Below are 27,169 nucleotides of genomic sequence, written 5' to 3'. Positions count from 1 at the left end.
CTCTGGTGACCCCGTGGGCACAGGGTCAGACCCCACTGCAGTTCTCCCTCTCTGTGTCTGTTTCCAGCATCAAACTGCAGCTGCTGCTTTTCAGCCTTGGGCTAGGAGGGGCGATGAGGTTCCAGCTGGACTCTCCCATCCTGATCACACTTTCCTTTATTTAGAATGAGTGTCCAAGTTCAGAGGAGTTTTAGCTCCATTTTGGGACTACACATCCCATATTTAAAATAAATGTGGGTGGTTTGTAGTCTGTGCTGTGTTGATCCCCCTGACAGATGCCCAGAGGCAGGATCAGCTCTGCCTCAGAGCTGGGGCCCCACTTACCTGGAGGTTTGGGAAGCTGGGGCCAGCCTTCCTTATCCCCTGCTCTAAAACTGAGGGGTGGAATATGATCCACACACCCCCGAGAGCAGCTTTGGAACCGCTTAGGATGGCACATCTCAGTGAATCTTCAGAAAATTGGCATTTGTGGGTTTTCTTCAGGTGTAATAAATTAACAAGGTATGATACATCCCTCATCATGACATGGTCTTTATGAAAATAAGTTTTAAAAAATTATTATGGTGATTTTTATCTTTGTTAGCCCAAAGAGATTTTTAATAGAAATAAGGAGCTAGTTCCTTATTTAAATATGCCACAGATGCTTCAGTTTGATGAAGGCATGGGAGGTATCCTGAGTGGTTTAGAAGGCAAACACATATTTCAGACAGGATCCTTCACTCCTACAGATCTTACTGCACTTACCTGCGCATCCTCCTCTCCTTCCTGACCTGTGAAGGTGTTTGCATCCCCTGGTAATTCAGATGGATCCTGTGGGTGGGGAGATGATACAGGAGTTCCTGGTGGGACAGAGTTTGATACCAAACTGTCCCAGAGCCCTGTGACAGTTCTGCTGCTGGCACTCCCTGTGAGCTCCATTGTCCAAACCTTGTTCCCCCGTGGGCTCACCCTGCAGGTTCCTGCTCCCAGTTCATGCAGTGGGAGATGATGTTTTTCCTGCTGGCCCATCCAGTGTTCCCTGGGTGAGGAACACTGTTGGCTGTGCAGGTATTTCCAGTGTCCAGCTGCCTGCTTTCAGCAGTAGGTAACATTTCCAGACAAAGCCCATCTGCTCTGCTTGGGTCCTGCTCTCCAGAGGCTTTGCCACCCCTTTCTCTTGGTGTCTGAAAATGTTTCAAGGTTTCAGGACCTTTTTTTTTTTTTGTTGGACACCTGGCCAGGGCATTTCTGTAAGGGGGAGTAACTCTCAGGGTGATCATTCCTGACATTATCACCTGGTTGTTGCCTGTTTTTTACACCTGCTGCAAGGCTGGGAATTCCTGAACGCATTTCCATGAGCACCACGCCTTCAGACAGAGACCTGGGTTGGGAAGTGAGTAATTACCCAGGGCTGCACTCAGATGTGCTTGGCAGATGTTATTTCCACCACTGTGGGTGTACTGAAGTCTTTCTTCTAAGCAGGAAAGCTGCACTAAGGTTTCCAAGGGCTGCAGCAAGTGGAGAAGCTGACACTGTGGCAGGCACCTTGCAGAGCAACTTGTGTGGGATAATTTTCACAAAAATAGTTTCCAAGCTTTACAGATAAGTCTCTTTGCCTTAAATTTCGCCACCAGAGACAGTACTGGTCACTTCCTAACATCACCACTGAATGTTTTCCTGGTGCCAGGCTGTGAGGAGTTTGATCAGATGAAATGGCCTTGTCAGCTATTCCAGGGTTCAACAAACTGAATGCTGAAACACCAGTTTGGGTGCAGCAGTTCCTGATCCAGAGCCACTGGGAGAGCTCAGGATCCAGGTTTTCCTTGCAAAGCCAGGTAACTTCCAGCTGTTGGATCAATGTGAAACTCTCCCGGTGAAGTTCTGCCCATGTTTCTTGAAACACAGGCTGGGACACTGCCGTGGCCATGAGGACAAAGTGGTGCCTTTTCCAAAGAGCTGGTTGGATACCCTAATTCAGAACTGCCTTTTGGGAAGGCAGAAGGGAATAGGCTGGGCAGGAACAAGCAGTGCCTCAGTGTGCCTTGACATATGTGTATAATCAGGACAAAAATGCCTATTCTGGGATGCCGGCCGTAATTACCAAAAAATGAAGGCAATCCTGGATGATGGTAACACTAAAAGATGTTGCCTTAAAGGCACAGGGTCCACTTTCCTTACCACCCTGAAGTTGAGAGAGTTTGACACGGAGATGCTTTAGATTTGCAAATCATGGTGCTTAACATGCAGGCCTGTGACACACAGCATTAATTATGATCACTTTGGGGCTGCTCGAGGTTCTTAGCAGATGAGGATCTTCTTTTTCCTGTTCTGGGTAATAATTTGAATTCCCCCAATGGGCTCCAGGGCACTGTGGCATGAGGCTGGGAATGACAGTGTGAAGTAGGAAGGGTTAACAGAGTTACTGCTCTGAATTCCACTTTTCTTTCACCAATAGCTGAGCAGACCTTGATGGGGCCCCGTGTTTAGTGTTTTCTGACAGTGCAGAAAGATCAGTGACTGCATGAAACACATTTAGTTTTCATTTGTGCTTTTTATGTAATCAGGAGGCAGTGCAAGCTCCAGCTTGTGGTTTATTGCTGTTGCTGTCTCCCCTTGAGCTGCCTGAGCAAAGCAGGTTGGATGGGAAGCAAAATGAGACCAGTTTAATAGCAGTAGCCAGACAGCCAGCCAGAAATAGCGGTGCTACAGGAGATGGAGTAAAGAAAATAATCCTTTCAGACTCCACTGCAGTTCAGGTTTCCAAATGGGAAGATAAAAGAGACATTTCTGAGTCCTTTCAGTGGAAGAAGGTTTAGCTCCCATGTAGCTTCTGTTGGAAACACCGAGGTGATCTTTGCACCAAAACAACGGCCCTGCTTTTATTACAGGCTAAAGAGGGCCTGTGGGAGCAGCCAAAAATCTTGTTTGCAAACACACAGCAGCCCTGGGACAGTTCTTATTCCTTTAAGTGGGTTTTCGACTTCATCAGCACCTCCCAACTCTTCTCTTTTTCTCCCAGTAACACAGATCTCCACAAAATGCCACATTTTGGGTCAGGCCTGGGCTCAGCCTGCAGCAGGTGGGGAATTGGGTCAGGCTGGGTTTCAGCAGCTCGGGAGAGACTCAGTGCTGCCCTGACAGTCAGAGCCTGCTGCTGGAGCTGGGGTGATTCCTGGGGTGTCCTGTGCAGGGTCAGGATTTGGGCTCTGAGGATCCTTGTGGGTCCCTTCCAACTCAGGACATTCCATGATTCTATGAGGTGAGCATGGAGACACCCAAAGAGAGTGCAGTGGCGTGGTCACAAAGTGTGACATACAGTTTTTAGAGAGCAGTGTTTCCCCAGCCCTGCTGACAGACCCCTGTGCTCTTGCCCAGCTGGTGCTGTCTGCAGGCAGGAGGTTTCTGTGGGATCACAGGGCATGGAAGGGAATTTGGATGCTTCACCAGTCCCTTGGCCAGCAGATAGTCAAGGAGGGTAAGTCCAGCAATTGAAACCAATTATGAAACAGCACTCCAGCTTTCAGGCAGGGGTACTCCAGGGAAGAAAACATTCCTGTGAATGGTCCCACAGCCTGGAAGTTGGGTGAGCCTTTGCAGGGCTGTGTAGGTGGCAGGCCCTGAGCAGTGTCACAGGGGCCCATGACACAATGTCCCAGGGCCTCACGTCACAGTGTCACAGGGGGCTCATGCTGACCTGGAACCTGCTGCCCTTCCACTGCCTGGGGGGAGCAGAGAGGGAACAGCAGGGTGCAGAGGGACTGGAGGAGCTAAAATCCAGAAAGGGCTGAATTTGGAGTCCTCCACTTCTGTGTGGCTGTCTGGGCAGGGATCAGGTTTAAGCTCCTGTGACCATACAGATTTGCAGGATGCTCTGCAAAACGCTCTGTGCCACACTTACCCCTCCCGGAATTGCAGTGGGTGTAAATTTGGCCCACAGGCAAACCGTCAGAGCTGAAAACTTACCCCTGCTGCTGTGGCCTTTCATCAGCACCATGTGAAGGCCCTGGGAGCAGCTGGGCAGGCCAGCAGAGCATTGAAGTGGCTGCACAAAGGTTTCCCATCTCCTCCTGCCACCAGTCCTTTGGAAAGGCACTCGCCCTCTCCTGGCTGCTCTGCAACCACGGGAGTTGGGCTTGGGGTGGAAGAAGGCATCAGAATGCCAGCGCTGTTCCATGGAATCCATGGAGTGAAACAGCACTGCCACACAAATGCTCTCAGCCCCAGCCCTCCCTTCTCAATCCACACTGCAGCTCCATGGATGCCGAGGATGACTCCTGCATCTCTTCCCCACTCAGGAGACAGACAGTGCTGAATAATTTGGCAGGGATGTGCCAACCTCCCGGCACAGCTGGCCTTGTGCGGGAGGAGTTACGTAAACCGAGAGCAGCTCAGCTCTCGGGGCCCCTCCTGCCAGGTTTGGGTGAGAAGCGAGTGGCTGAGAGGGTTTTGGGAGGTGGTGGTGACATCCCCCTGTCCCTGATAGGATCCATCCTTTAGCTCATTCCTGGCTGGGCTGAGCAGACCCCATTTCCCTCAGCCCAGCTGCTGCGTCCAAGGGCTCAGAGCAAAGCTCGCAGGCTCTGGCATCCAGACTCTTAGCAGGGCTTGGATTTATTTTCTGGTACCAAGAATATTTAGGACAAAAACACTCCAAAGGGTTCATTGAGCTTTAGGGTCTCATTTGGACCAAGGAGAGGCCCAGTGTGGTGCTGCACTGAACTCCACCATGTGTCACTGTTACTGTCCCATCTGAACACTCACCATTGTAGGGTTAAATTAAATGGAGAAATGCTACAGAAAACTGTCCCCTTGGTGTTCATGAAAAGCAGGCTGGACTGCTTTCATCAAAGGATCTCTGTAAGGTAAATTAGACTTTAAAAATGTAGGCTTGGAATCTTTTTTTAAAAAGTCAAAGAACGTTGAAAGCCTTCATGACTAAAGATACCCAAAGACATGGCAAAGCGGCAGTGTGCCATGCTCTCATTGCTCACGGCAGGCTGGGCAGAAGGAAGAGACAGAGCAGGCAAGCAGGAAAATCAGGACAAATTCCAGGAGTACATTGGCAAACTCAGCTCCTCTGCTCTGCAGTCAGTGCCCAGGCCAGTGGGAAATCACAGAGAGGGGTCTGAGACCCACCCACAACTCAGTGCAAAAGGCAACTCAGCCTCTTCCCAACCTCTGCCTTTCCCAAACCATGAGCTGGTGTTTGGGTGCAGTTGCTGTGAGCCCTGGCTCAGTCTTTGCCTAATTCCAGCACCAGCTGTTCACTGGGCATCACCTGTCCCCAAGGGCAGGGCTGGCCAGGCTGGGTCTGTGTCCAGCCTCATCCTTGGCTGGCTGCTCTCCCCTGGACACTGGGGACACTCACCTCTGCTGAGGTATCTGCAGGGATTGCTGCTTTTCATCCCTGCCCAGACCCCCCAGCAACCCCACCCTGGGCATCCCTGGCAGTGCTGTCCAAAGGCTCCTGGAGCTCTGGCAGCCTTGGGGCTGTGCCCATTCCCTGGGGAGCCTGGGCAGTGTCAACACCCTCTGGGGGAGGAACTTTTCCTGATCTCCTACCTAACCCTGCCCTGGCCCAGCTCTAGCTGTTCCCTGGGTGCTGGCACTGGTCACAAGTGAAGAGATCAGAGCTGGCCCTCTGCTGCCCCTTGGGAGGATGTCAAAGACCTCACTGAGGTCTCCCCTCAGTCTCCTTCAGCTGAACAAACCAAGTGCCCTCAGCTGCTCCTCCAGGCCCCTCCAGAGCCTTCCCCATCCTTGTGGCCTCCTTTGAATGCTCTCCAATGGCTAAATGTCCTTTTTATATTGTTGTGCCCAAAACTGCCCCAGCACTGGAGGTGATGCCACCCCAGCCCAGGGCAGAGCAGGACAATGCCCTCCCTGCCCCAGGACAGGGATGTCCCTCATGGCTCCAGGGCACCGCTGATGTTCTGTAAAGCTGGTGGGGATGGAGTGCTGATCCCTGTTGGAAGAGCCACCGTGTTGCCTGTTCCTCTCCTCCCTGTGCCTCTCAGGCTGGAGGGGCTGTGCTGTGCTGCCCACAGACCTCCTCTGCTTCCCTGGGCTCTGTCAGCTCTGATCCCAAGGCATGGGAAATGCTTAGCTGTTCCCACACAGCTTGGAGCTGTTAGAGATCCACCATCAGAGCCCTCCAGTGTGTGTCTCACTGATTACTTAGAGCTCCCCATTGATCTGTACAATAAATAAATGTCATTATCCCATGGTAGAGATGGGGAAGGGCTGAGGGAGAAATGTAATTTCACCTGGAGCTGCAGGAGCTACCCTCACAGGGCTTGGCTGCATCCATGCCCTCAGAGCACATAATTCCTCCCCGAGTCATTTTGCAACTCCTTTGCCACTGGAATATGCAGGGTTTGATAAACGGGAGTACCAATAACCTACATATGCAGTGAGGAACTTGTAATGGATTATTCTGTGGCTGGCATCTCCTGTCCTGTCAGCTCCTGAGAGGGATCTAATGACTCACGGCTGGAAATGGCTCTTTCCCCATTTGTGTTTCACGGATGATTTGCATGAGAAGTCGAGTGTGACCTAGCACAGAGTAAACCCTCAGCTTTTCTCTGCTGAGAAAAGGCACCATCCTAAATCCAAACCCTTGCTTGAGGCCTCCCCATCCACCCCTATACACCACACACTCAGGAGTTAACAGGGGGAATATGAAACTCCTGGAATGCTGCACACATGGGGTGAAGCTCTGAGACCAGGCCAGGTCTTGTTTCCTTCTTGGGTGCCCTGTGCTGCTGAAAGCCCTGAATGGCTTTTGGTGATGCCATTTTGCACTGGTGACTGCAGATTGCCCTCCTTGTCATTATTGTTCTTTTTCCCCTTGAGTGTCCCGGGGAGGGGTTTGACCTTTCCTCTCCCACAGGCAGTGCCAGGCACAAGGAGCTGTGCTTTTGACTAGTGGGGCAGAAAAAAAGTTAGAGATGAAAACTGGAGAGCAGGAGAAGCAGTACAGAAGACAAGCAAGACTCAAAGAACTACTGAACAGTGCAATCCTTCCTGCAGGGGTCTAAATCGTCTCCAACAGGAGCAGAATTCATTGTGGGAGCCCATCCCAGTGTCCAGGTTTTCCAATAGAGCTCAGCCTTGCTTTCCTCACGATGGCCACAAAGGAGATTTCTTCCCTTCCAAGCACAGTTACATGAAGTCACCTTCCCCCTTCCAGGAGGGGACAGTGATGGAGGTGGGAGCAGAGGGGGTGGCCCAGGCAGGTCCCAAGGCAGGGCCAGCCCTGAGCGTGGCCAGAAAGCCCAGCCCAGCACCTGGAGAGCAGAGTTGGGGGGGGCTTATGTAACCTGTCAGAACTTCCCTTTGTGCTCCTGTCAAACCACTTTTTTTGGCTTCATCTTTTCCTTGTGAATCCTTAGTACAGATTACGTGAACAGACTGCAGAGCATTATTCAGAAGAGCTTAATTAACCTCAGCGAGGGGAAGAAAAGGAAATCGTAGAAGCTGTAGGGTAAAAAAAGATCATATTTAGACAAATAAGTGCAAATGACCCAGATGCATCAATTTCCTTTAGAGGCAGGCAGGCAGGCTGGGTGCTCTGCAGAGGCTGCAGGTCTGTGCCACTGCTGCTCCTGCTGCTGGCCCCACACCGCCCCAGGTCCTGCTCATCCTACCTGCTCCCAGCCCTGCTTCATCTGGCACCTCCTCTCCCACACCATCCAGTTGCAGAGCTGGGCAGGACCCCGGGAGAGCAGCTATTCTCATTGCAGGATTGAGCACACTCAGATCAGCTCTGATGGATGTTTGTCTAACCTTCTTTTGAAAATCCCCCAGGAATGCCGTCCCAAGACTTCCCTATTTTGTCTGTTCTAGGGTTTAACTACTCTTCCACATAGAAACTTTTTTTTTTTTCCAAGTTTCTAATCCTGTTCTCCCTCGTGGTAAATTAAGCCAAGGCACAATCAAAATGGAGAATCACCAGCCTTCTTAAAAGAGGAGCAGCTTTCACATACTGGAATACCAACAGCACATTCCTTTTTAGTTATGGCCTTTCTAGATTAAACAGTTCCATTTCTTTAGCCTTTGCTGATAAGATTTTGAGAGTCTTTTTGGGGTTTCTGTATTTTCTTGGTCTTGCCTGATTTAACTGCAAGAAATAATCTTGTGTGACATTCAGAACTGGCCAGTGCAGAGCAGCCCATGGTCACCCTGGCTGAGCCATGGGCAGGATAATAAACAGGACCAAACGAACAGAGCCAGTCTGTGAACAAAGCTATATCCTAGAGATTAATAATTTCTTCATTTCTCTCATTCTAATTCTCTCATTTATCCCTGGATAACTGCTGGAACCCTGGATGCTGAGAATTTTAGACTTTCTGTGCTGAAAGGCACAGACTCACAAGAGAATATTACATTTGACTTGAGGCAGTGGAGAAGGCTCCCAAAATTTAATGATAGCATTGGGATTGTGGGTGTGGAGTTTGAATAGAACTGTGTAATGTCACAGGGTGGAAACTTAGAGTTTAAGGGTTTAGAATATAGCAATATATATAAGGCAAGATGCAGGTTTTAGGGCAGTGGCTAATTGTTCTTTTTCACCCTCTTCTCCATGGGTTTGGGTGGTTTTCTGTAATTGGACAGAAAAGTCTGCATTGCAGGACATGAGTGATTAGTTATTGGGTTAAAAGTGAAAATAATTCAGGTGTCATTTCCTAATTGGAGAGTTTAGCCTTAAAAGACCTCATAGAGAAAGATGGTTAGCCATTTTGTAGCTTGTTAGTAGAATGCTTGTAGGATGACTTGTAGGACAGTAATATACAAAAACATTTGAGCCCAAATACGAAATACCGCCTCTAGTGCTTCAATCCCGACCTTGACAGAGGCAGAAAAGAAATTAAAGAATCAACATTTGATGGTGCCCCGTGTGAGGATGGAGCTCACGACCTTCAGAGATAACCAGGATCAGGGGCAGCATTCCTCTCCTCACAAAGCCAGAGCTCCTCTCAGCTTCTGCAGCAGATAAATCTCCATTTTTGTGCACGGATCTGCTTTGTTCTCCTGCCTCGCAGTACTTTCACCAGGCTGGTGGAACAATCCATTTCCTTTCTCAGCCTCACAGTGCTTTCCTTAATCTCATGTTTTGTTTGGCTCCATGGATATGCTGGGAAAAGGACAGAACTGTGCTGGACAAAGTGGTGCGAGGAGCAACAGGCTCCTGTGTGAGCACTGCGACTGCACCTTGGCAGAGAGCACACCAGCAGCATCCCTTCATGGCCTCTGTGCTCTCTCAATTTCTGTCCTCTTGTCCACGTGCACAAAAAGCTCCTTAAAACAAGGGTTTGGCCTTGTTTGCTGTCTGCTGTAGGCCTGATGAGTACCTGCATTTTTTTTAGCTCAATTACACTGCATGTGTTTGAAGAGGGCCATGCTTCACTAAGGAGCTGAGTAGTGTCTTTTATTGTTTAAAAGCTGTGATAAAATAGCCATGGATCAAATAATTATTGTGCTTCCCATATTATGGGTGTTAAAAATTTAGTCAGTTGGGAAATAATATCCATTCACTGAGTGTTGGCAAGAAGAGAGAATGATAACAGGAAATGTTGAGCCCATTAAAAATGGAATTATCCAGTTACAGTTGTTAATCTATGGACTGAACTTTCTGGAGCCAGCTGTGGACAAAGTCCTCCATGTCTAGGCATGTGCTGCTCATGTTTGTGTGGAGAATAAAGTGTCTCATAAATTCAGGATACCAGTGTGGAGTTCATGGCCAACAAGCGAGGAATGGGCCTTCTTTCGAAGGAAAGCGTTGGGAGAAAAGATGATCCATTTCTTCTGGAGTCATTATTGAATTCCTTCTCCCAATGACAGTGGGAATGGCAGACAGGAGCTTTGTGCTGTTGCCTTTCCCTTGCTCAGCTCGAGGCCAAACGTGGCATTTCCCCCTCTGCAGCTGAGCTGCTGCTCCCCGCTCCTGCATTTCCCCAGCAATAACCTCTGGGGCCATTTGATCTCCAGAGGCACTCGTAGGGTTCCATTATCTCCTCGCTGCTCCTTCAGGAACTCCTGGGCAGCACCTTTGTATTCACATCCATACTCAGCAGCTCAGGAGCCTCACTGGAGACAGAGACAGCTCCTGTTGCACCCCAGGAGGAGAAATGTATGGACCAGCTCAGTCAGAAATGTCCAAACCCATGGATTGTCCTCTGGAAGCACAAATCTGGTAAAGCATTCACTTGGCAGTAGCTGTTAAAAATAGCTCATAATGTTTTCTAAGTCAAAACTGGGGAGATAAGAGGGGGAAAATGTGTTTAGTGTGTGTAAGGAGAGAGGCAGTGCACAGAGCCTGCGAGTTTCAGAGCTTGTGATTGTTGATTCTTTAAGACCTTATGAACAAATCTCTCCACAGTCATGAAAATTGCCTGGAAAGGTCCACTGGATCCATCCTCACAGGAGCATGGTTTGTTGGGGCTGCTTCTGGAAGTTCTCAGCAGCAGTGGAAGGGGAATGGCTGCAGTGCAGCTGTTGTAAGGAGCACATCCCTGCTGCTGTGAGATTTGGTATCGGGTGTTTTTGAGAACGTGGTGCAGATAAATGTTCTCTATGAGAACAAGCCCCAGCCTCCATTAAACACCTTGTGTGGTATTGACTGATTGATCAGGCTCTGTGTGGCTCTTGCAGCCTTTCCACAGGGGAAAGAAACAATTTCCTAAGTTAGGACAAAACTGAAAAGATTTTCTGTTGCCTATTCAACCTGAAATGCCTTTTTCTTATGTTTTGGACTATCACTATTTCAGGCCTACACCAGAGGAAGGTTTTTGTACAAGATACTAGTTAATGGAAATCCCCCCCTGCCCAGAGCATTCCAGAGGAAGGAGTCAGGATTTAAAGCCTGTGAGCTTCTGGCCAGTCTTGTGATAGTTAATACTATCTGGCAGATTCATGAGCAATTTTGCTAAATCATTATGATGTACAGTTTATTTTCCAAGATTAATTTGTTTAAAATAATATCTACTGCTTATCTTGAAAAAGCCTCACTGCTAAATATTATTTGAATAAATAAATGTTGTATATTGCCTTCATTTTTCCTCTCAAATAAATCCTTTGAAATAGCATTTATCTTTAGGGCACTCTGAAAAATCCAAAGGTATTTAAGTTAAATTGATTTAATATACCTAAATATTAAGAGAATTTTGAGAGTGGTTAGAGGAAGGAAATCTTAACTGTGTTGCTGAATTTGGTTTTAAATAAATTGAATCACCTTGTGTGGCCATGACTAGAGAAATAACATTATGTTTTCTGATGATCATCTTCTGTTACCTGAGATAACAGGCACAGAGATGTGGGGCCAATAGGGAATTTACTTTTCCCTTCCCAAAGCAGAGAAATGAGCTGTTGCTGAAAACTGAGAAGGGAGATGAGCGTGAACAGGTTTGCTTGAAAAGGTTATAATTATCAAGGAGAGAAAAAGACAAAAAACCAAGCTGGATCAAGAGGTTAAATCCAGGGTGGAATGAGACCAGAGGTAGGTTAGGAGGGCTTTGAGCTGAGACTCAGGGTGGTTTCTCACCAGTGAGCTGTGTGTGGTGGGAGTGGGCCCCAAGGAGAAGGGGCAGAGACCAGCCCCCCTGGGAGTGGGGATGTGTGTGGAAAACAGATCTGGACTGTGCTGCCAGAGCAGTGATGGCACAGCCTGCTGGGCCTGGGCCTCACATTTCTCACCCTGTGCAGCAGAACCTCCCATATGGAAATGCTGGAACGTGGCACCTACTCAGAGGCATTTCTTTGTGCCTACAGACTGACTTTTGCAGCTCAAGGATGTATTTTGTTCCTCTCTGCCTATGGTCTGCCCTCTTTGGCCAGCAAGAGATGTGTTCACAGAGGTGAGGCTGGAAGGATCTGGCCAGGTTTCACCATCATTTCTTTCTCTTCCTCAGCTCTCCCAGGAATTCCCTGCTGAGCTCAGGCTCTCCATGAGATCTCACCATGATCCCTGTCTCCTTTTCCCCCTGCAGGATCTGATCCGAAGGGATATCCTGTATTACAAAGGGCGCATAGACATGGATAAATATGAAGTGGTGGATATAGAAGATGGGAGAGATGATGACTTCAATGTCAGCATGAAGAATGCCTTCAAACTGCATAACAAGGAGACTGAGGAAATGCACTTATTCTTTGCCAAGAAACTGGAGGAGAAGTTACGATGGCTTAGAGCTTTCAGAGAAGAAAGGAAGATGGTAAAAGAAGATGAAAAGATAGGTGAGGAATGTGGAAATGAATCTGAAAGGAGGCTGTTGGTAGTGTTTAATTTAGCCCCAATGTGTGGAGGAGCCCATATTTTCTTTGTGGTAGAATTACAGTTTAACCTTGTTGAAATGTCCTTGGTTGCTCTCCTAGTCATAAATAGGTCTCTTTCCAGCTCAGTTACTGTTCTTTTTGGCCCTCAATAAACAAATTGTGCTCATAGCTCATGCCTGGAGCTCTGTGGGTGTGTGGGAGAGAGCAGTCTTTGGCCTTCCACCTTCAGGGTCTCCTGGCTGCATCCTCCTGCTCTGGTTAGGGATGTTTCATACAGAGGGGAGGCAGCAAAGTCAGGAACAGCCCTTCCCTTGCACCAGCCCCTAAACTGACTGTGACCAGTGTCAGTCCAGGCTCAGTTTGTTGTTCAGCTCTAAAGCATCGGGCATATTTATGACACTGTATAAATAAAAATGGCTCTAATCTTACTTTTCATCCAGCCCCTGCCCAAGTGAGATTAGAAGGAGGCCAAGAAGAGTTGATTTTCAGTAGAACACCCAGAGCATTCCGTGTTTGCAAACAGTGCAGAACATCCCCCTCCCCAAAAGGAAATGAGGCTTTGTGAGCAACCTTCTGAATTGTGTTTGCCGTGTTCCCTTTTCCAGGCTTTGAAATTTCTGAGAATCAAAAGCGGCAAGCGGCAATGACAGTAAAGAAAGTCAGTAAGCAAAAAGGTAACCGGCAACACGCTCTGTGCCTGGTGATGTGAGGGTGGAGCGGGCTGGGCTGAATCCTGCTGGGTTAGGATCCAGCATCCCCCCAACTTCCCCCTCCCTTCTCTTTTTATATCAAATACCGTTTGTGCTTTGTATCCTTCCTTAATGTATCTGTGGGCCAAATTGATCTCTGGTCAAAGGTGGTTGAAAGCCAGTGGAACTGCACCAGAGATGAATTTGATCTCGTGTCTCCAGTCTGATGTCCAGAAGCTGTCCCTGGGGGCAGAAATCTATCTCAGTTGTTTATCTCAGGCTGAAATGGGAAAATGGGAGTGAGTGCGGAGGTGTGTAGAGGTTCTGCTAATACCCAAAGTCTCCCATTAGAAAAAAAAAAAAAAAAAAGCCCAAATTTGCTAAAATGCTGGAACTGGGGAGGGAGTACCCCTTTCCTGCTGCTGGAAAGGGACACTCTTGTTTCCCTGGGGCTGCCTGTAACTTTTTTAAGACAGCACAGTAGCATCAACTCTAGGAAATAAACTATTTTAGTAAAGACACTGTACCTCTGGAATGTCAGATTCATTTCCCCAGCCAGGCAGGCTGCAGCCAGCTGAGCAATGCCCTGCCTGGTGTTAGGCAGAGCCTCAACTGGCCAAAGCCAGCGTTAATTCTCTCTCGCAATAACTCTTGCAGCTACAGGTTTTGAAATACTCAACACAGAGGGAAGGTCAGAGAGCTCATTCCTCAAGTTCTCCAAAGCTTCACGCATACATCTTGGATGTATTGATTTGTTACCAAAGTACCATAGCACAAGTAGGCCTACAAGTGGGTTTTGAGAGAGCTCCTCAAGGCTTGGCTCAGGTCAGGTGCAGGCAGGTTGGTCCCGGCTCTGTGCAGATGTTTTGGGGGGTTTTGCAGAAGCTGAAGGAGCTCTTTGCTTTCTGCCTCACCTGTGTGTTGTCTACTGGCTTTGCTGGTCCAGGAGTGGTTTGCCAGGCCAGCTGTGAACTCCTTGGTTTGCTGTGTCTCTCCATTGTCATCAGTCTTCTCCTCTCTACTAACTTCTTCTGTTGTCTCCTGAGATGTTCTCTAAAAACTCTCCTGGCCAGATGTTCTAAGCTCAGAGTGTGCACGCCCAGAGCAGGCCCAGGTGCCTCACACTGTCCCCGTGCCCCTGTCACAGCCCCTCAGCACCTGCATGTCTGTCCCTCAGCACGGGAGCATCCACAGGGCTCGTGGAGCTGCACTGTGAGAGAGCCTGACTTGCATGACTGCCGTGACAAAACGAGGTTCAATTATTGCTAGCTGTTCAGTTCGTTATATTATTAATTAATAGAGGTATTAATTAATAATTGTACTGTTCAGCCAGTAAGTGACACAGTTGGGAGCATGCCTGCCAGTATTCCCACGTAAATTACTGGACTTGCATCCTGACAAATACAATCTGCCTGACAGGACTTGTGTCTTACACAGCAATTGCTCTCTGTCTGCTCTCTTTGTCTTTCTCTCTCTTTCTCTCTGAGATGAAAAAGGAGGGGTTGTTATCTTGGGCTTCTCAGACTATGAAATTCATTAACTCCCAAAACAGCAATCAGCATTTCTGTACTGAAGAAGAAGCTTAGGCTGTGGCACTGGCATTTCTTTTTATGGGATTAAGTCCTTGAGCCAGACAGAAGTTCAGTCACATCCCAGCACTGAGTTAAGCACAGCCTGGTTGGTTTTAGGATGTGAAATCTGAAAAATAACAAATAGAGTCATTAAACAGTAGCTCTGTATGCTTTGCCCTGCACTGTGGTGATCATAGCCCAGTCTCAGATTGATTAAATTAAATATTGACCCTGAGAACTCTTAGTTTTGTTACTCTGTACTTTGTCCTGTGCCTGAGACCCAACGAGAGGCACGAGGCTGCCAGAGCAGGGAGCTGCTGGCACTGGTCAGAAGAGGGAGGTAGGAGGAAACTCTTGAGAGCTGGCTTTTGGTGACTGATTTTTTTAAATCTTGCCTTATGCATTTTACAGATATTGACAACGTTTTATTTTGCCAAGATCCTTGGCAGCACCTGGGGCTGCAGGTGTGCCTGTGCCAGGGGCTGTGCTGCTGCCTCTGCCCTCCCGCGGCGCCACCGGAGCCTTGGGAAAGGGCTTGGAGCTGCTTTTGGAGCATCAGTTGTACCTGAAAAGCAGGGAAGCCCTTCAGAAGGAGGAATAGGTCACTGTATTCAATCGATTTATTTATTTAAATGCAGGATGGTCTCAGTGGCTGCAGCAGGTCCTGACAGCTCAGCAGCTCGAGGTGCTGCCAGCCCAGCTCCTGTGTCACAGGATGCCTATTACAGACTTGTTCCTAGATTATCTCACTTGTTCCCTGCACCTTTTAAATGGGAAACCATGGTAATTCCCCTGTCACAGAACACTTAAGGAAGAGAGAAAAGCCATGAAGGAGGTGAAATGGAAAATGCAATCAACTTTGTTAGAGGTGAAGCAGAAAAACATTTTTCAAATAGTATAAACTGCTGCTTATTTCATGCACTGTTGTACCACACCTCCCAGAAGTATTGCTCTGGAGATGGCTGGCATGTGTTTGAGAAGGAGGCATTTAAACCTCTGCTGGCTGCAGCAGGAGAGGGGGAGAGCAGCTGAGAGCAGCAGAAGAAACCTTTAAACTCTGCTTTTTAAATGAACAGGACCTTTATCCAGGTGATTAAGTGGGAACACTCTCCGAGTGTTTTGAGAAGTGTTTGATGCCCAGCTGAGGGTGCTGTGTGGGGCAGCAGCCCCCTCGTGGCTCTCAGGTGTGCCCAGCAATGTGTGCAGGGCCAGGCTCCCTGCCAGACCCACTTAATGATGGGCAGTAGCCCAGGATTTGCACTCCTTCTTGGATTGCCCAGAACATAACAATATTAGACCAGGTGCCTTAAGACAGCATTAAACCAATTCTTGGCCTTCTTTAAGTCCATTAGACATTCAGTGGGTGGGTGGTGCTGGCTCTGCACCTCAGTGACAGAGAAAAGGGCTGGTTGCTGCTGTTTGCCTTTTGCATTGATTGTTCAAGGTTTTGCCTCTTGGTTCTGCCCTTCAGTGGCACTGTGGGAACTGGGAACAGAATTCAGTCGGGTGTCTCCTAGAAATAGTGAAGTAACGGGAGAAATTTATTTGTTTTATCTTAGAAAAACAAGCAAAGCCCCTCCCTGCAGCCCTTAGCAGGCTGCTGCCAGGCAGGAGGGCAGGTTCTGTGCAGAGCCGGGGTCCCACTGAGGGACAGGGCACCACGAGGGTGGCACTGGCGTCTTCTGCCAGCACCGTGCTTGTCTCTGACTGAAGGAGTGGAAACTGCCTAGAAAATTGATCCCTTGTGGATCTCCATTCCATTCTTAATGTAGACAAATGTTAATCCAGGGTCATTTTCCCATTTCTGAGCATTTGAAAATGGAAGCTAATGGAGTGCCTCCCTCCATGAGGGGCCTCTGTTCTCTGGCCACTTGTGATCCAAGGGTTGGTGTTTGCAGCCTGCAGGAACACTCAGTTCCCACTCTGACCCCCAGCTCTGTCCACATCTGGCCCTTTTCAGGACAGCCTGTCCACAGAAGGGATATTTGTTCATATTGCTAGCAGCTGCCAGCCAGTGGTGTCAGGGAAGGAGGCACCATTCTTAAAGCACCATTGCCCACTTCTGGAAAAGGAAATGTCTGTTGAGATTGAAATAAGTGACCTTAATGTGAGCTGGGAGTGTGCCCCACCTCCGGAGAGCTCTTGAGCCGCACGCTACACCCAGCTCCTCTCCCTGCCCTGTGCACTCTTCCCCCAGGAGATGCCTTCAGCCCTGACAGGTCTTTGGGATGAGGTAAGCAGAGATTCAGTCAGCATCACCTGAGATGCTGCCACTAAACCTGCCCTTGAGCACTCAGCCATGCAAACCCAGGAGGGGTTAAATCATCAGCCAGCATGAACTGCCTTGGCTTGTCACCAAACACCCTCTGAATCACTGGATTTTCCTGTTAATTTATTCCTTTCTGATCACTTGAGCTCACAGCCAACTATGTCATAAAAGCCCTGACCCAGACATGCAACAGATTCTCTGACTTCCCACACTTCTGCTCCCCCAGCAACGCTGCACAGCACAGCTCGGTAGGACGGGGCTGACCAGGCTCCCTCCCGTGGTTCTCCTGGCTGTTTAATCCCATTTTATTTCATCTTCCTGGCTGAGGAGATTGACGTGGCCCTGCCATGCTTCCCCATGGATTCACACGTGTAGGCACAGCCTCGGGGGATTGCAAGAGCCCGAGCAACCCAGCCCAACTGCTTGAAAACAAAGAGGGGCATTTGCATTTTCGGATAAGCAGGGTCACTTCCCTATTTTCGAAGCACAGGAGGTGAAGGAATGGAGCTGATCGTGTTGTCAGTGGTATTTCCCCACAGATTCAGGGCAGTCTCAGAGCTTAGCCCATTTCTTGTAAAATCCAGACCCTACCAGTGCTCTGTGCTGTGGGTCCACGAGCACCATCCTACTGATGGCATCTGGAATGCAGCTGGGGTGCTCAGCCTCCTCCAGGAACCAGTCAGATCTACCAGCTAAGGCAAATGAGGAATAAATCCTTGTCTGGGGGGCCTCTGAGGATGGTACTGGTGACACTTAATGAGCAAGTCCCCCCCAGGCAGTTTTTTGGTGAGATGTTAATGGCCCTCATGGGAAGAGCCAAGGTGTTGACATCAATGACATGTTGAAATTCCCACTGAAATGTGTCTGTGAGCCCAGATACTCCTGCACCTTGACTTTGGTGAGGGGTTTTAGGAAGGAGTTGCTCCCCAGAAGGTGCAGCAGCATTCCAGGTGTGAGCTGATCCTTTCCTATCAGTGAAACCCACGAAGTGAGCTGTGTGATCAGGGTGCTGGCTCTACAAACACAGGATGGCAGGAATTCATTTTCACTTGGCTCTGATGGATAAAGCCCCAGTATCCTTTATTTCATCTTGCCTCGATTAGCTTTTCTTATCACACAAGGAACCATTATCTTAATGTCTGCTATAATGACATCAGGCTGCAGTAGCAGACTTGATAAATAGACTCCAGAAGGTCGGGTTAGCTCAGAGTGTGTAGGTAGATGTTGTGGTTGTCTGGGGAACATCAGGACATGAGATGACTGTTTCCTCCTGCGTTTCTCAAACTGCAGCTAGCCCTGTCCCTCCTGAACAGAGAAGAGAGGTTTGTGGTTAGAAAAGGGAGCTAAGGCATGTTCACCATCCCTGGGAACAGCAGGGCCTGGAGTGAAATCCTGGCTGTGTGAAGAGCTGTGGCTGAGGCACCACTGAAATTCCTCTGGAGTTGGGCAAGTGTAGCAAAGTGAGAGATGGGTGATTCAGTAGGGAGGAAATCCAGCTGGTCAGGACTGCCTGGTGAGGCAGAGGGTTCCTGTTCCCAGCTCCATCCTCACCTCGGGGACAGCCAGCTCCAGACACATCCTTTGCCAGCCCTGCACGTGTCCCAGGGACTGGTGGGGCAGTGCTTTGAGATCCTCTGTTGAAATGTGCTGAAGAGGGCAAAGGACTGGACCCACCCAGCCAGTTGCGCTCTTTTCTTTAACTCAAACTCGTTGCTGTGACAGGAGTAATTAACCATAGAACAGTTAGTGCTCTGGAGGCACGTCCATGGCTTCCCCGCCTGCGGGGTTACAGTATTCAGGAGGAAACTGAATTTGTGGGGTTCTTGAGCACCTTCTGAAAGATGCAAGTTGGCTGAGCTGCTGTTGAGCTCTGAGGGAGCTGGAAGGTTCCTTAGGCAGCACTGGCCAGGGCAGAACTGCCGGCAGAGGTGGCGATGTCACTGTCCCCTCCCCAGCTCTGGCTAATGAGCAGCATGAGACCTGGACAGCAGGGTTGGGGCAAAGCCTGGGAAATAGCTGCTGATCAAAGGATAAACTAAAATCTCCTAGGTGGAGGACGGAGTAAACAGCTTGTAAGGCAAGTTTCCGTGGTTGTGTGGAGGAGATGTGCGTGTTCTCCGTGTCTGTGTCGTGTGAGCCCGGGGAGGGGCATTGTCCAGCTGGATGATCTGTCTGCACGAGTCCCTGTGGATTGCCTGTGGGTTACCAGCATGCTTCACGTGCTGCTGAAATCGTGTTGTAACCTCAAAGAGAAGAGACACTTCGGAAAAAAAAATAAAACAAACCACAAAAAAAAACCCCGAACCTAGGAGGGAAAAATGAGACAGTTTTAAATCTTTTTAATTGTTTCATTCTGAGCTGAGAAATCCAAAAGGCTCCAAGTGACGTTGCCTGGTGCTATAAAAAGACATGATTTCAAGTGACAGCGCAGCATCTCTCACCAGTTTTGTCTAGCCAAATTATGAATCTGGGAATTTTCTTGTTCTCCTCGTGAGCAGCTCTCCCCAGCCCCGCCCTGTGAGCAATCCCTCCGTGCAGCTGCAGCCGCGCTGCAGAATGAGGCACAAACCAGCAGAAGGAGCTCCAGCTCTGCCCGTGGGGTGGACTTGGCCGCTGTGCCTGGAAATCGTTCCTCATCCATTGATTCTTCCCTTTCTGCTTTGAATTCCGCTCGCCACGCTGCCCAAAATTGCCTTGGAAAAGAGCTTTGCTCATTTCTTTCTGGTGAATTGCAGCGGAGTTATGGCTTTGCATATTAAAAAAATATCCCTCAAGAGACAATTTTGCACGATGGCCCCGAGTTCTGATGAGGGAACAAACCACTTCAGAGCAGAACAGAAAAATACCTGCCTGCCAGACCTTTCCCAGAATTGCTCTTTCTTAGGATTCGAAGATGTGCAGATTAGGTGAATCTTGCCCTCCCAGTTTCTGTTTTCCAGAACATGGGTGTGTCCAAGAAAAATGGAGGAGTCAATCTTGGGGCACCTCAGGCTATGGCAAAGTGCTGTCTCACACTTCCACAAGGAAATGCGTTCTGGAATGACCAGAGCACAGTGGTTTTGTTTGCATGTCCCACACACGGCGATGGTGCATGTCCTTGAGATCCACAGGTTTGATCCTTCAGGCCATTGGATAAACAAGAGAAATGTGAAACCTTCAGCTCCTTACGCCAGTAGAACCAGCCAGGAGCTTTTGGCATTCATCCAGCCCAGATGTTGATGCCAGTAGCCCAGATGTTGATGCCAGTAGCCCAGATCCACAGGGCCACACACACACCTGTGGGAAGAGCTGCTTTACAGAGGGAGGGGGCAGTCTGTGCATGGGTGTGTTTCAAGCAAGGACAGATATCTTTCAGGAGTTTTGGGAAAGAACTGAATGGGGTTTGGTAGTGATCTGGCCAGGGGAGTCTGCCCTTTTCCCTTTTGGAGAAGACAGACTGTGGATTCCATTTCTTGCATTAACTCCATACTGTCAGTGGACATCAGCCAGACTGTCCTTTCTCTACTTCTTCAGCTTTCCAAGTGCACAGCATTTTGCTGATCCAGGAGATTTCCTAGCATTTTGTATCATCATTAAAATACATCAGTTCACTCTCCTCAAATTGGTTTAGAGGCAGTGAAGAGCCCAGCCACAGGATGCCAAAGCCGTGGGGCCATGTCACTAAAGCAAGGTAGCTTTAAGAACTTCCAAAGCTAAAAACAAATTCTGTGTTCCCCCCCAGTAGCAGCTTTAGATTCACAGCTCTGCTGTTGTAGAACATGAGTAATTTTAGTGGCACGAGAACTGTTTGAGGTAATTTGTGATCAGTCTGAGAGCTAAAGCAGATTTATTTCCCATCTCTAACCATGTAAGGGATCTGTAACAGATCCTAACATTCCCACAGATCCTAAAATCCCTCACCAGTCTCCGCTGGGAAAATTGGCCAAGTGCTGGTGGCCTCCAGGAGAAGATTGACACTCCTGGATGGGCTCAGGGCTGGAGTTTGTCCTCTGCTGTTGGCCTCACTGGCCACACAGTGGCCATCCTGGAGATGGGCAGCTCAGAGCAGGACAGTGCCAGGAGAAGGGATGGGAGAGGTGAGCAGAGAGGAGCTCAGTGCCCTGCCCTTGTGGGTTTCAGTCACACAGTGATTGAAATTCCTTGGAGTTCTGTACCAAGGAGGGCGGTGCAGAATTTGTGTCAGGTTTCCTGCAGCTGCCCCTGCCTAGGTGTGACCCCAGCACAGCTCTGGGGCTGCCCTTGGCTCTGCAGGTGGGAGACAGGAGCTTGGGAAGACAGGGTAGAGAAGTCCTTGATGAGTGACTATTCCAGCATGCAGGTACAGATGCAGAACATCTCCAGGTCGATCTTTCCAAGTAAGTTTGAACTGCTAATTGTGATGAATTCGTTAAAGGTTAATGAGTGTGAATCGCAGAGCAGTTTTGGCCCACTGTGAGGAATGATCTTGGTTATTCTCTACAGTGGACAAAGAGCTGCAGAAAATACAGTAAAGAAGGAGAAATCAGACGTACTCAAGATGGTCTGAACCTTTTGAGCATTTTCACCCTCCATTGGTAAATTCCCTAGCAGGCAGAAGCGAATCAATTCTCTTCCCTAAAGACACGCCTTAGCTCCTACCCCAAAGAGGCCCTGCCTGCCCAAGCAGCACCTGGCCCAGCTGTGTGGTGAGCTCTGTGGGTGCCCTCGTGAGGCTTTCCCCATGTGTCAGTGCCCGTCGTGTGCCGCCGTCCGTGCCCAGCCAGCGCTGGTGTGTCTGTGTGTGGTAGGAGCCGCATTGCTGTGCACACCTTGCTCTGGTACCTGGGTGCTAATCACCATATTTTGCCTTCTCCAGCACCTTCCCAGCCGAGGATCTCAAAGTGTTTTACAAACATTAATTAATTTAGCTTCACAACCCTCCTGTGAGGTAGGTGGGGGATGCCATCCCGCTGTCCAGATGAGGACACTGAGCTGTTTGGGGACAGTGGCCTCGCTGCTGTGGTTAAAGCCCAGGAAGGCGACGGCCCCCTCCTGCAGAAGAAAGAGCAGTTCTGCATGATCCAGAGATGGCCAGAGCTTACAGCAAGCTGCTCCACAGCCCTGCTCCTCTCTCCTTCCTGGAGTCATGGTTTCCAGCTGGCCCCGCTGCCCCAAGGCTGAAGGAAGGGTTGTCTTTGTGGGGAAGGACATCCAGACTGTGTCACTGTGCCCCGTAGGCTGCGCTTTGGTGGTGACACACATCCCTTCTGTTCCGCTTCAGTCACCCAGAGCCATCCTTTACACGCCATCCTTTACAACAGGATGCTGAAGCCCCCTCGTTCCGTGGGAAAGCTGTAAGGGCAGCGTCCGTCTCCCCGTTCCTGCACAGGAGCCGTGGCTCACCTGTGTGGGAACTGAGCATCTCAACCCTAAAAGCATAGCCTTGCCAGTCCATCCATCGCTCCCAGTTTGGATTGAGCAGAATCAGCCTTTTCTGCGTTGTGTGCAGCTGTTTTTGGGCTGAAACCAGACTGGTCAATTGAGAACAAACCCTATGGAAAAGTCCTAAACTGTTCTAAAGAACAGTTGCCCTCTGTGTAGGCGCACCCCTGCAGGGTAGGGCTTCTTCCACAGCAGCTCTGCTCCGTTCTGTGCGGGAACCGGAGCGGGGTGGCGCTCGGGGTCGTGCTCGGGGCTGGTCAGCGGGGCATGTTGGGGCAAGGCCGTTCTCCAGGGAGAGCTGGGAGGGAGGGTGAGCAGGAGCTTGGAGCAGGAGTTGTTAAATCGGAGTGGGATGAGTTGGCCTCGGCAGGGCAGGGCCTGTCCCGGCTCTCCTGCCTCACACAGGACTTTTCCATGAGGGCGGGCAGAGCTCTGCCCAACAAAAATAAAGGATCCTGTCCCAGCCTTGGAGCTTTGGCATAGGGAGGCAGCCTCGGAGCTGAGAGGTCAGGCAGGCGCCGAGATTGGAGATCGGCCAGCCCTGGCACGTCCTGGCGAGTGGGACCGGTTAAGGAGCGATAAGGAGCGATAAGAAGCGGTAGCATGACGAAGAACGACTATTGACCCAATTGCTCTTTGACTGATCTGTTTCTTTTTCCCCCCAATCATCGATGCAGGTGTGAGCTACTCCAAGTCGGTTCCTCCAGCCTACCCACCACCCCAGGATCCATTAAATCAGGGACAATACATGGTGACAGATGGCATATCCCAGTCCCAGGTCTTCGAGTTCACCGAACCCAGACGCAGCCAGGCACCATTCTGGCAAAACTTCAGCAGGTTAACACCATTCAAAAAATAATACCTAGAGAGATGGAGAATTTTAACTTAAAAGAACTAAAATTTAAAAAATAAAAATAAATAAAATTATATTTATAGATGGACCTTTTTTCGGAGAAGCACTGTTGCAACTAAATATATATACATATATATATGTATACACACATTTTAAAAATAATAATATATATACATATATGTATATATATAGAAGGACCAAAAACTTTTTTTGTTGTTTTTGGGAAGTAATCTGCTACTAGATACTAGGAAGCACCAATGATTTCTAACCATGTGACCTGTTTTATTTTATTTTACTCCATTGGTTGGACATCTCTTTTTGTTGGGTTTTTTTCCCTGTTTTCCTTCATTTCCATCCGAGTCGTCATTGGCATCCCAGAATGCTTTCTCGCTTGTGTGACTCCGTCATGGAACTTCCTCATGGACTACATTGGTGTATATTTTCTTTGATTTTATTTATGGGGGGGTGTTGTTTGTTTTTTGGAGCGCTGGGAGGTCTCTGCTCCCTGTCCCTCCCTCTCCGTCCCTCCCCTGGCTGTCCCCAGTCCCTGCCCAGGGCGGGCCCGGCACTGTCCCCGTCCTGCATCCCCTGGTCTGACTCGTGCCTGTCTGGATGTGCTCCCTGTGCTCCCGCTCCGCTGCGCAGTATTTCTCTGGCTTTAACTGTTCTCTCGTGGGCAGGTGAAACCCAGCAGAAGGGCAAGCAGCTATTTAGGAAGTGAGGGATGGGTTTTCCTCAGTTCATCTTTTGCGTTTTTTTAAGCACTTGTCTTTTTCTCAGTTCGGTGTGATTTGTTCACACTCGGAGTAAGACGGAGAAAAGAGAATCAGGGGCTTTTCTTCTTTTTTGCTTTGTTTCTCTGGGCTTATTTTTGATTTATTTTCTTTTCAAGTTGAGACATTTGAAAAGCCCACTCCTATCTTTGTTTTCCATGCAAAGATAAAAGCTTAAAAACCGATGGCTTCATGCCTCCATTGCAGTGAGGAAAATTGGCTCCGAGGCTCCGACAAGCGGCCAGTTTTCTGTCTTCAGGAACTAAGGTCCCATCCTTTGGCCACGCTCATCCTGCACAGCAGCACCTAACGAAGCACTAATTGCCATTTGCAGGAGCAGTGACCCCAAAAGTGAGGCCTGTGGCTCTCTCAGTGCCCACCTCACGCTGAGTCCAGCTCTGCCCCGTTAGCGGAAGGATCCTCGCCCCAGCCCTGGGAGTGCCCACCTGAGGTTAAACCCGAGCTGCAGAGGAGCTGAGAGCTCCTTGCAGCAGCTGTGGGTGTGACTGGGCAGTGTGCCCGTGGCTCTGTGCCCAGTTCCAGCTGGTGCTGGTCCAGTCCAGGCCCCTCCGTGTCTCCTGGAGGGGTCAGCGCAGTGGGCCTGGGTGATGGACCAGCCCAACCCTCCAGGTCTCTTTCTCTCTCTTTTTCTCCCTCTGGAGATTCACAGCTCTATTTTTAAAGACCCTTCCTACAATTTCAGCCTTAAGTACATTTGTTTGCAAGTGCAGGAGCTTATGGGTAAGCTTGTAAAACAGACCATTGTCAGGAGGAGGATTTTTCTTTTTCCTAGGGCAAATGAGACTGTTTAACCAGATTTAGAAGATGAACTTGAAATCTTTGCAGAGCTATTCTGCAAGCTCCTTTGAAAATGTGGGATGAAGTGATTGATCAGGGTATTTGTCATTTTCTTTGGAATCTGATCCACCACATAAGCACCCCAGGACAAAGAGTGTGGAGATATATTTTTTTTGGCTTTTTTTTTTTTTTTTGCCCCCGAGAAATCCAAGGGAATGGGAAGAGCAGAGAGTGTGATTTCTTTGTTTCCATGGAGCCTGGTTTTATTTCAGGGCATGTCACAAGGGTGGCATTATTTTTATTTAAATCCAAAAATAATCTCTCTTACACTTTTGAATAATCTAGAAACTATCAATAACCAGCAAAGCCAGATTAATGTTTTGGAGAGGATGAGTGGCCCCTCTGTGACAGGCAGCAGGCAAACACCAGGAATCCCAAACAGGAAGCAACCCAATTTTATATCAGATATTATTTTTACGCTCTTTTGTATCTTTGCATTTTATGGCTAGATTTTAATGTGGGATATATAGCAAATATTGTTTTGTTTATTTAACAGAGTGGGTATTTAAAGCAGTGCATGAGATGGGTTCTCGTCAGTTAACTGAAATGTTTTACTCTTTCTGAATGGCTGGAGAGAGGCAGAGAGAGAGAGAGAAAGAGAGAGAGATTCCAAAATGTTGTCAACATGATGAAAATTTCACTTATTGCTTTTGCCTTTTTAATTGCTTAGGGAAAAAAAAAACAACCAAGTAACAAGCACATTAGTTAAGCCTGTTCATTTACTGTTTTGTGCCTCAGAGAGTGAGAATGAGACATCCATAATTTTTATGAGAAGATGCTTCCTAAATATTCAGCACTAGGAAAAAAGAAACACCACCGCCACACCATTATTTGCATCATAAATCAAGATCTGACAAGGCCACTTGTTGGACTCGCAGCTTCTTTGTTAAGTGGGAAGCCCGCCCGGGCAGCGCCGCTCGCGCTGGCACTGGCACAGCGGCTGCAGGGACGAGGGGCTTGGCTCTCAGGCCTTCAAGAAAGCTCTTCCCCTCCATAAATTGCCAAGGTGCTGCAGGAGACGGAGCATTGGCACAAAGAAGAACCAGCACTGGGTCCCACTTGAGCACCTGCTGTGGCTGTCCCAGCAGGGAGCAGGGCTGGAGCGTGTGTGACAGCGCTGGGAGCAGCGCCCATGCAGACGGGGGTGACTTGACTGAGCATCTGGTACAGACTTTTCATTCCAGTGCCAGACAGGAGGAACCCACTTCCCATTCCATATGCAGAAACAAGAGAGTTGTAACAAACTTACATGTTTACGGTATTTCTCTGGCTGAATCTATATATATATATATATATATATATATATATATATATAAAAATAAAAAGAAACCCTCTTCCCTAGGTAAATGACATGCATCACCCTTAACCTAGACACTAGAACAGAGGATCTAAATTCAAGACTTTCGCCTCCCCACCCTCTCCAAAAAGTCAAACAAGAACCAACCTAGGTGCATCTAACAGTTGTAAATAGAAAATACTACATAGAGAAATATATTTGAAATTTGTTTCAGTTTCTGGATGGGCACCAGCTGTCCATTGCAATGTTATTGATAGTACACTGTGGTGCTTTGGGTTTCTGGTTTTGTTCTCTTTATGCTCTGTCATCTTTTCATTGCAGCTACATTTCAGGGAACATGTATATTTAGTAGCTATTGTAAGTTCTGCATGGCATCACCAAGCTTATTTTTCCTTAAGAAGAAAAGAAGAGTCTGTAGGAGCTTAAAGACACTATGATGACAGGGACTTGTAGCAGAGAATTTAAAAAAAAAAAAAGGTTTTTAAAATTCTAGTTTGAAGCCAAATACTGATATTTTAGTGCTTTTGGGGTTTTAACAGTAAGAGCAAAAAAAGAAAAAAAAAAAAAGAAAAAAAGGATTTTGGTAACCCAGCTGATCCGCACTTGCCAGTTTTATTATTTTGTTTATATTGGACTGTTTGACCCTGTCAAACAAGTGTCAAAGTTGTGTGTATAAAACAAAAAAAAAGTGTTTTAAAAGTGTTGTAAAGACACTGAGCCTTATGAAAATATTTATGGAATTAAATAAAAAGAAGTGAAAAGGCATCTGAAGGCATTTTAAATCATTTTCCTCAGAGCGGGGTCACCCTTCTCCCAAGGCTGAGCGCGGGGTGGGACTCTAGTGACCACCCAGACAGCCGTGTGCCACCAAAACGTAGGATTGTCCTGGAAAAATCCCCCTGCCCTTGCTTTGTGCCCTCCCTCTGAAGTGAGTGAATTGATGAGGACAGAATCCCTGGCAGGGGCTGCTCCGAGTGCAGCTCGGATCAAACACGGGTTTCAGTCCTTTCTATCCCTGCTTTGCCTGGCTCCCAGCCCGCGGGGACAGCCGGACTGTGAACAGCCATCCCAGATGTGCTGTCAGCATCCCAGATGTGCTGTGAGCAGCCCAGATGTGCTGTGAGCATCCCGGATGTGCTGTGAGCAGCCCAGATGTGCTGTGAGCAGCCTGGGTGTGCTGTGAGCAGCCCCCAGGCGCAGCTCGGAGGGT

General features: G+C 48.6%; 1 protein-coding gene across 8 annotated transcripts in view; it reads left to right on the top strand.

The window, feature by feature from the left end:
• ARHGEF9 (Cdc42 guanine nucleotide exchange factor 9) overlaps positions 1-26,724 on the top strand; it is a 189,710-nt gene extending 162,986 nt beyond the window's left edge. For 6 of the 8 annotated variants that reach the window (XM_053955505.1, XM_053955501.1, XM_053955506.1 and 3 more), the window contains 3 exons: positions 11,967-12,210; positions 12,855-12,923; positions 22,856-23,105. In XM_053955505.1, coding sequence (XP_053811480.1) covers positions 11,967-12,210; positions 12,855-12,923; positions 22,856-23,037 — 495 coding nt within the window. In that variant the 3' untranslated portion in view covers positions 23,038-23,105. Of the gene's footprint in view, positions 1-11,966; positions 12,211-12,854; positions 12,924-22,855; positions 23,106-25,400 lie in introns of those variants that run through there. The other 2 variants (XM_053955503.1, XM_053955504.1) reach the window with 2 other exon arrangements.
• Positions 26,725-27,169: the final 445 nt, after the last annotated feature.

The sequence above is a fragment of the Vidua chalybeata genome, chromosome 14 (assembly GCF_026979565.1).
Source record: "Vidua chalybeata isolate OUT-0048 chromosome 14, bVidCha1 merged haplotype, whole genome shotgun sequence".
NCBI lineage: Eukaryota > Metazoa > Chordata > Aves > Passeriformes > Viduidae > Vidua > Vidua chalybeata.
Note: the sequence above shows the minus strand (reverse complement) of the source record. Positions and strands in the feature narration are given on the sequence as shown.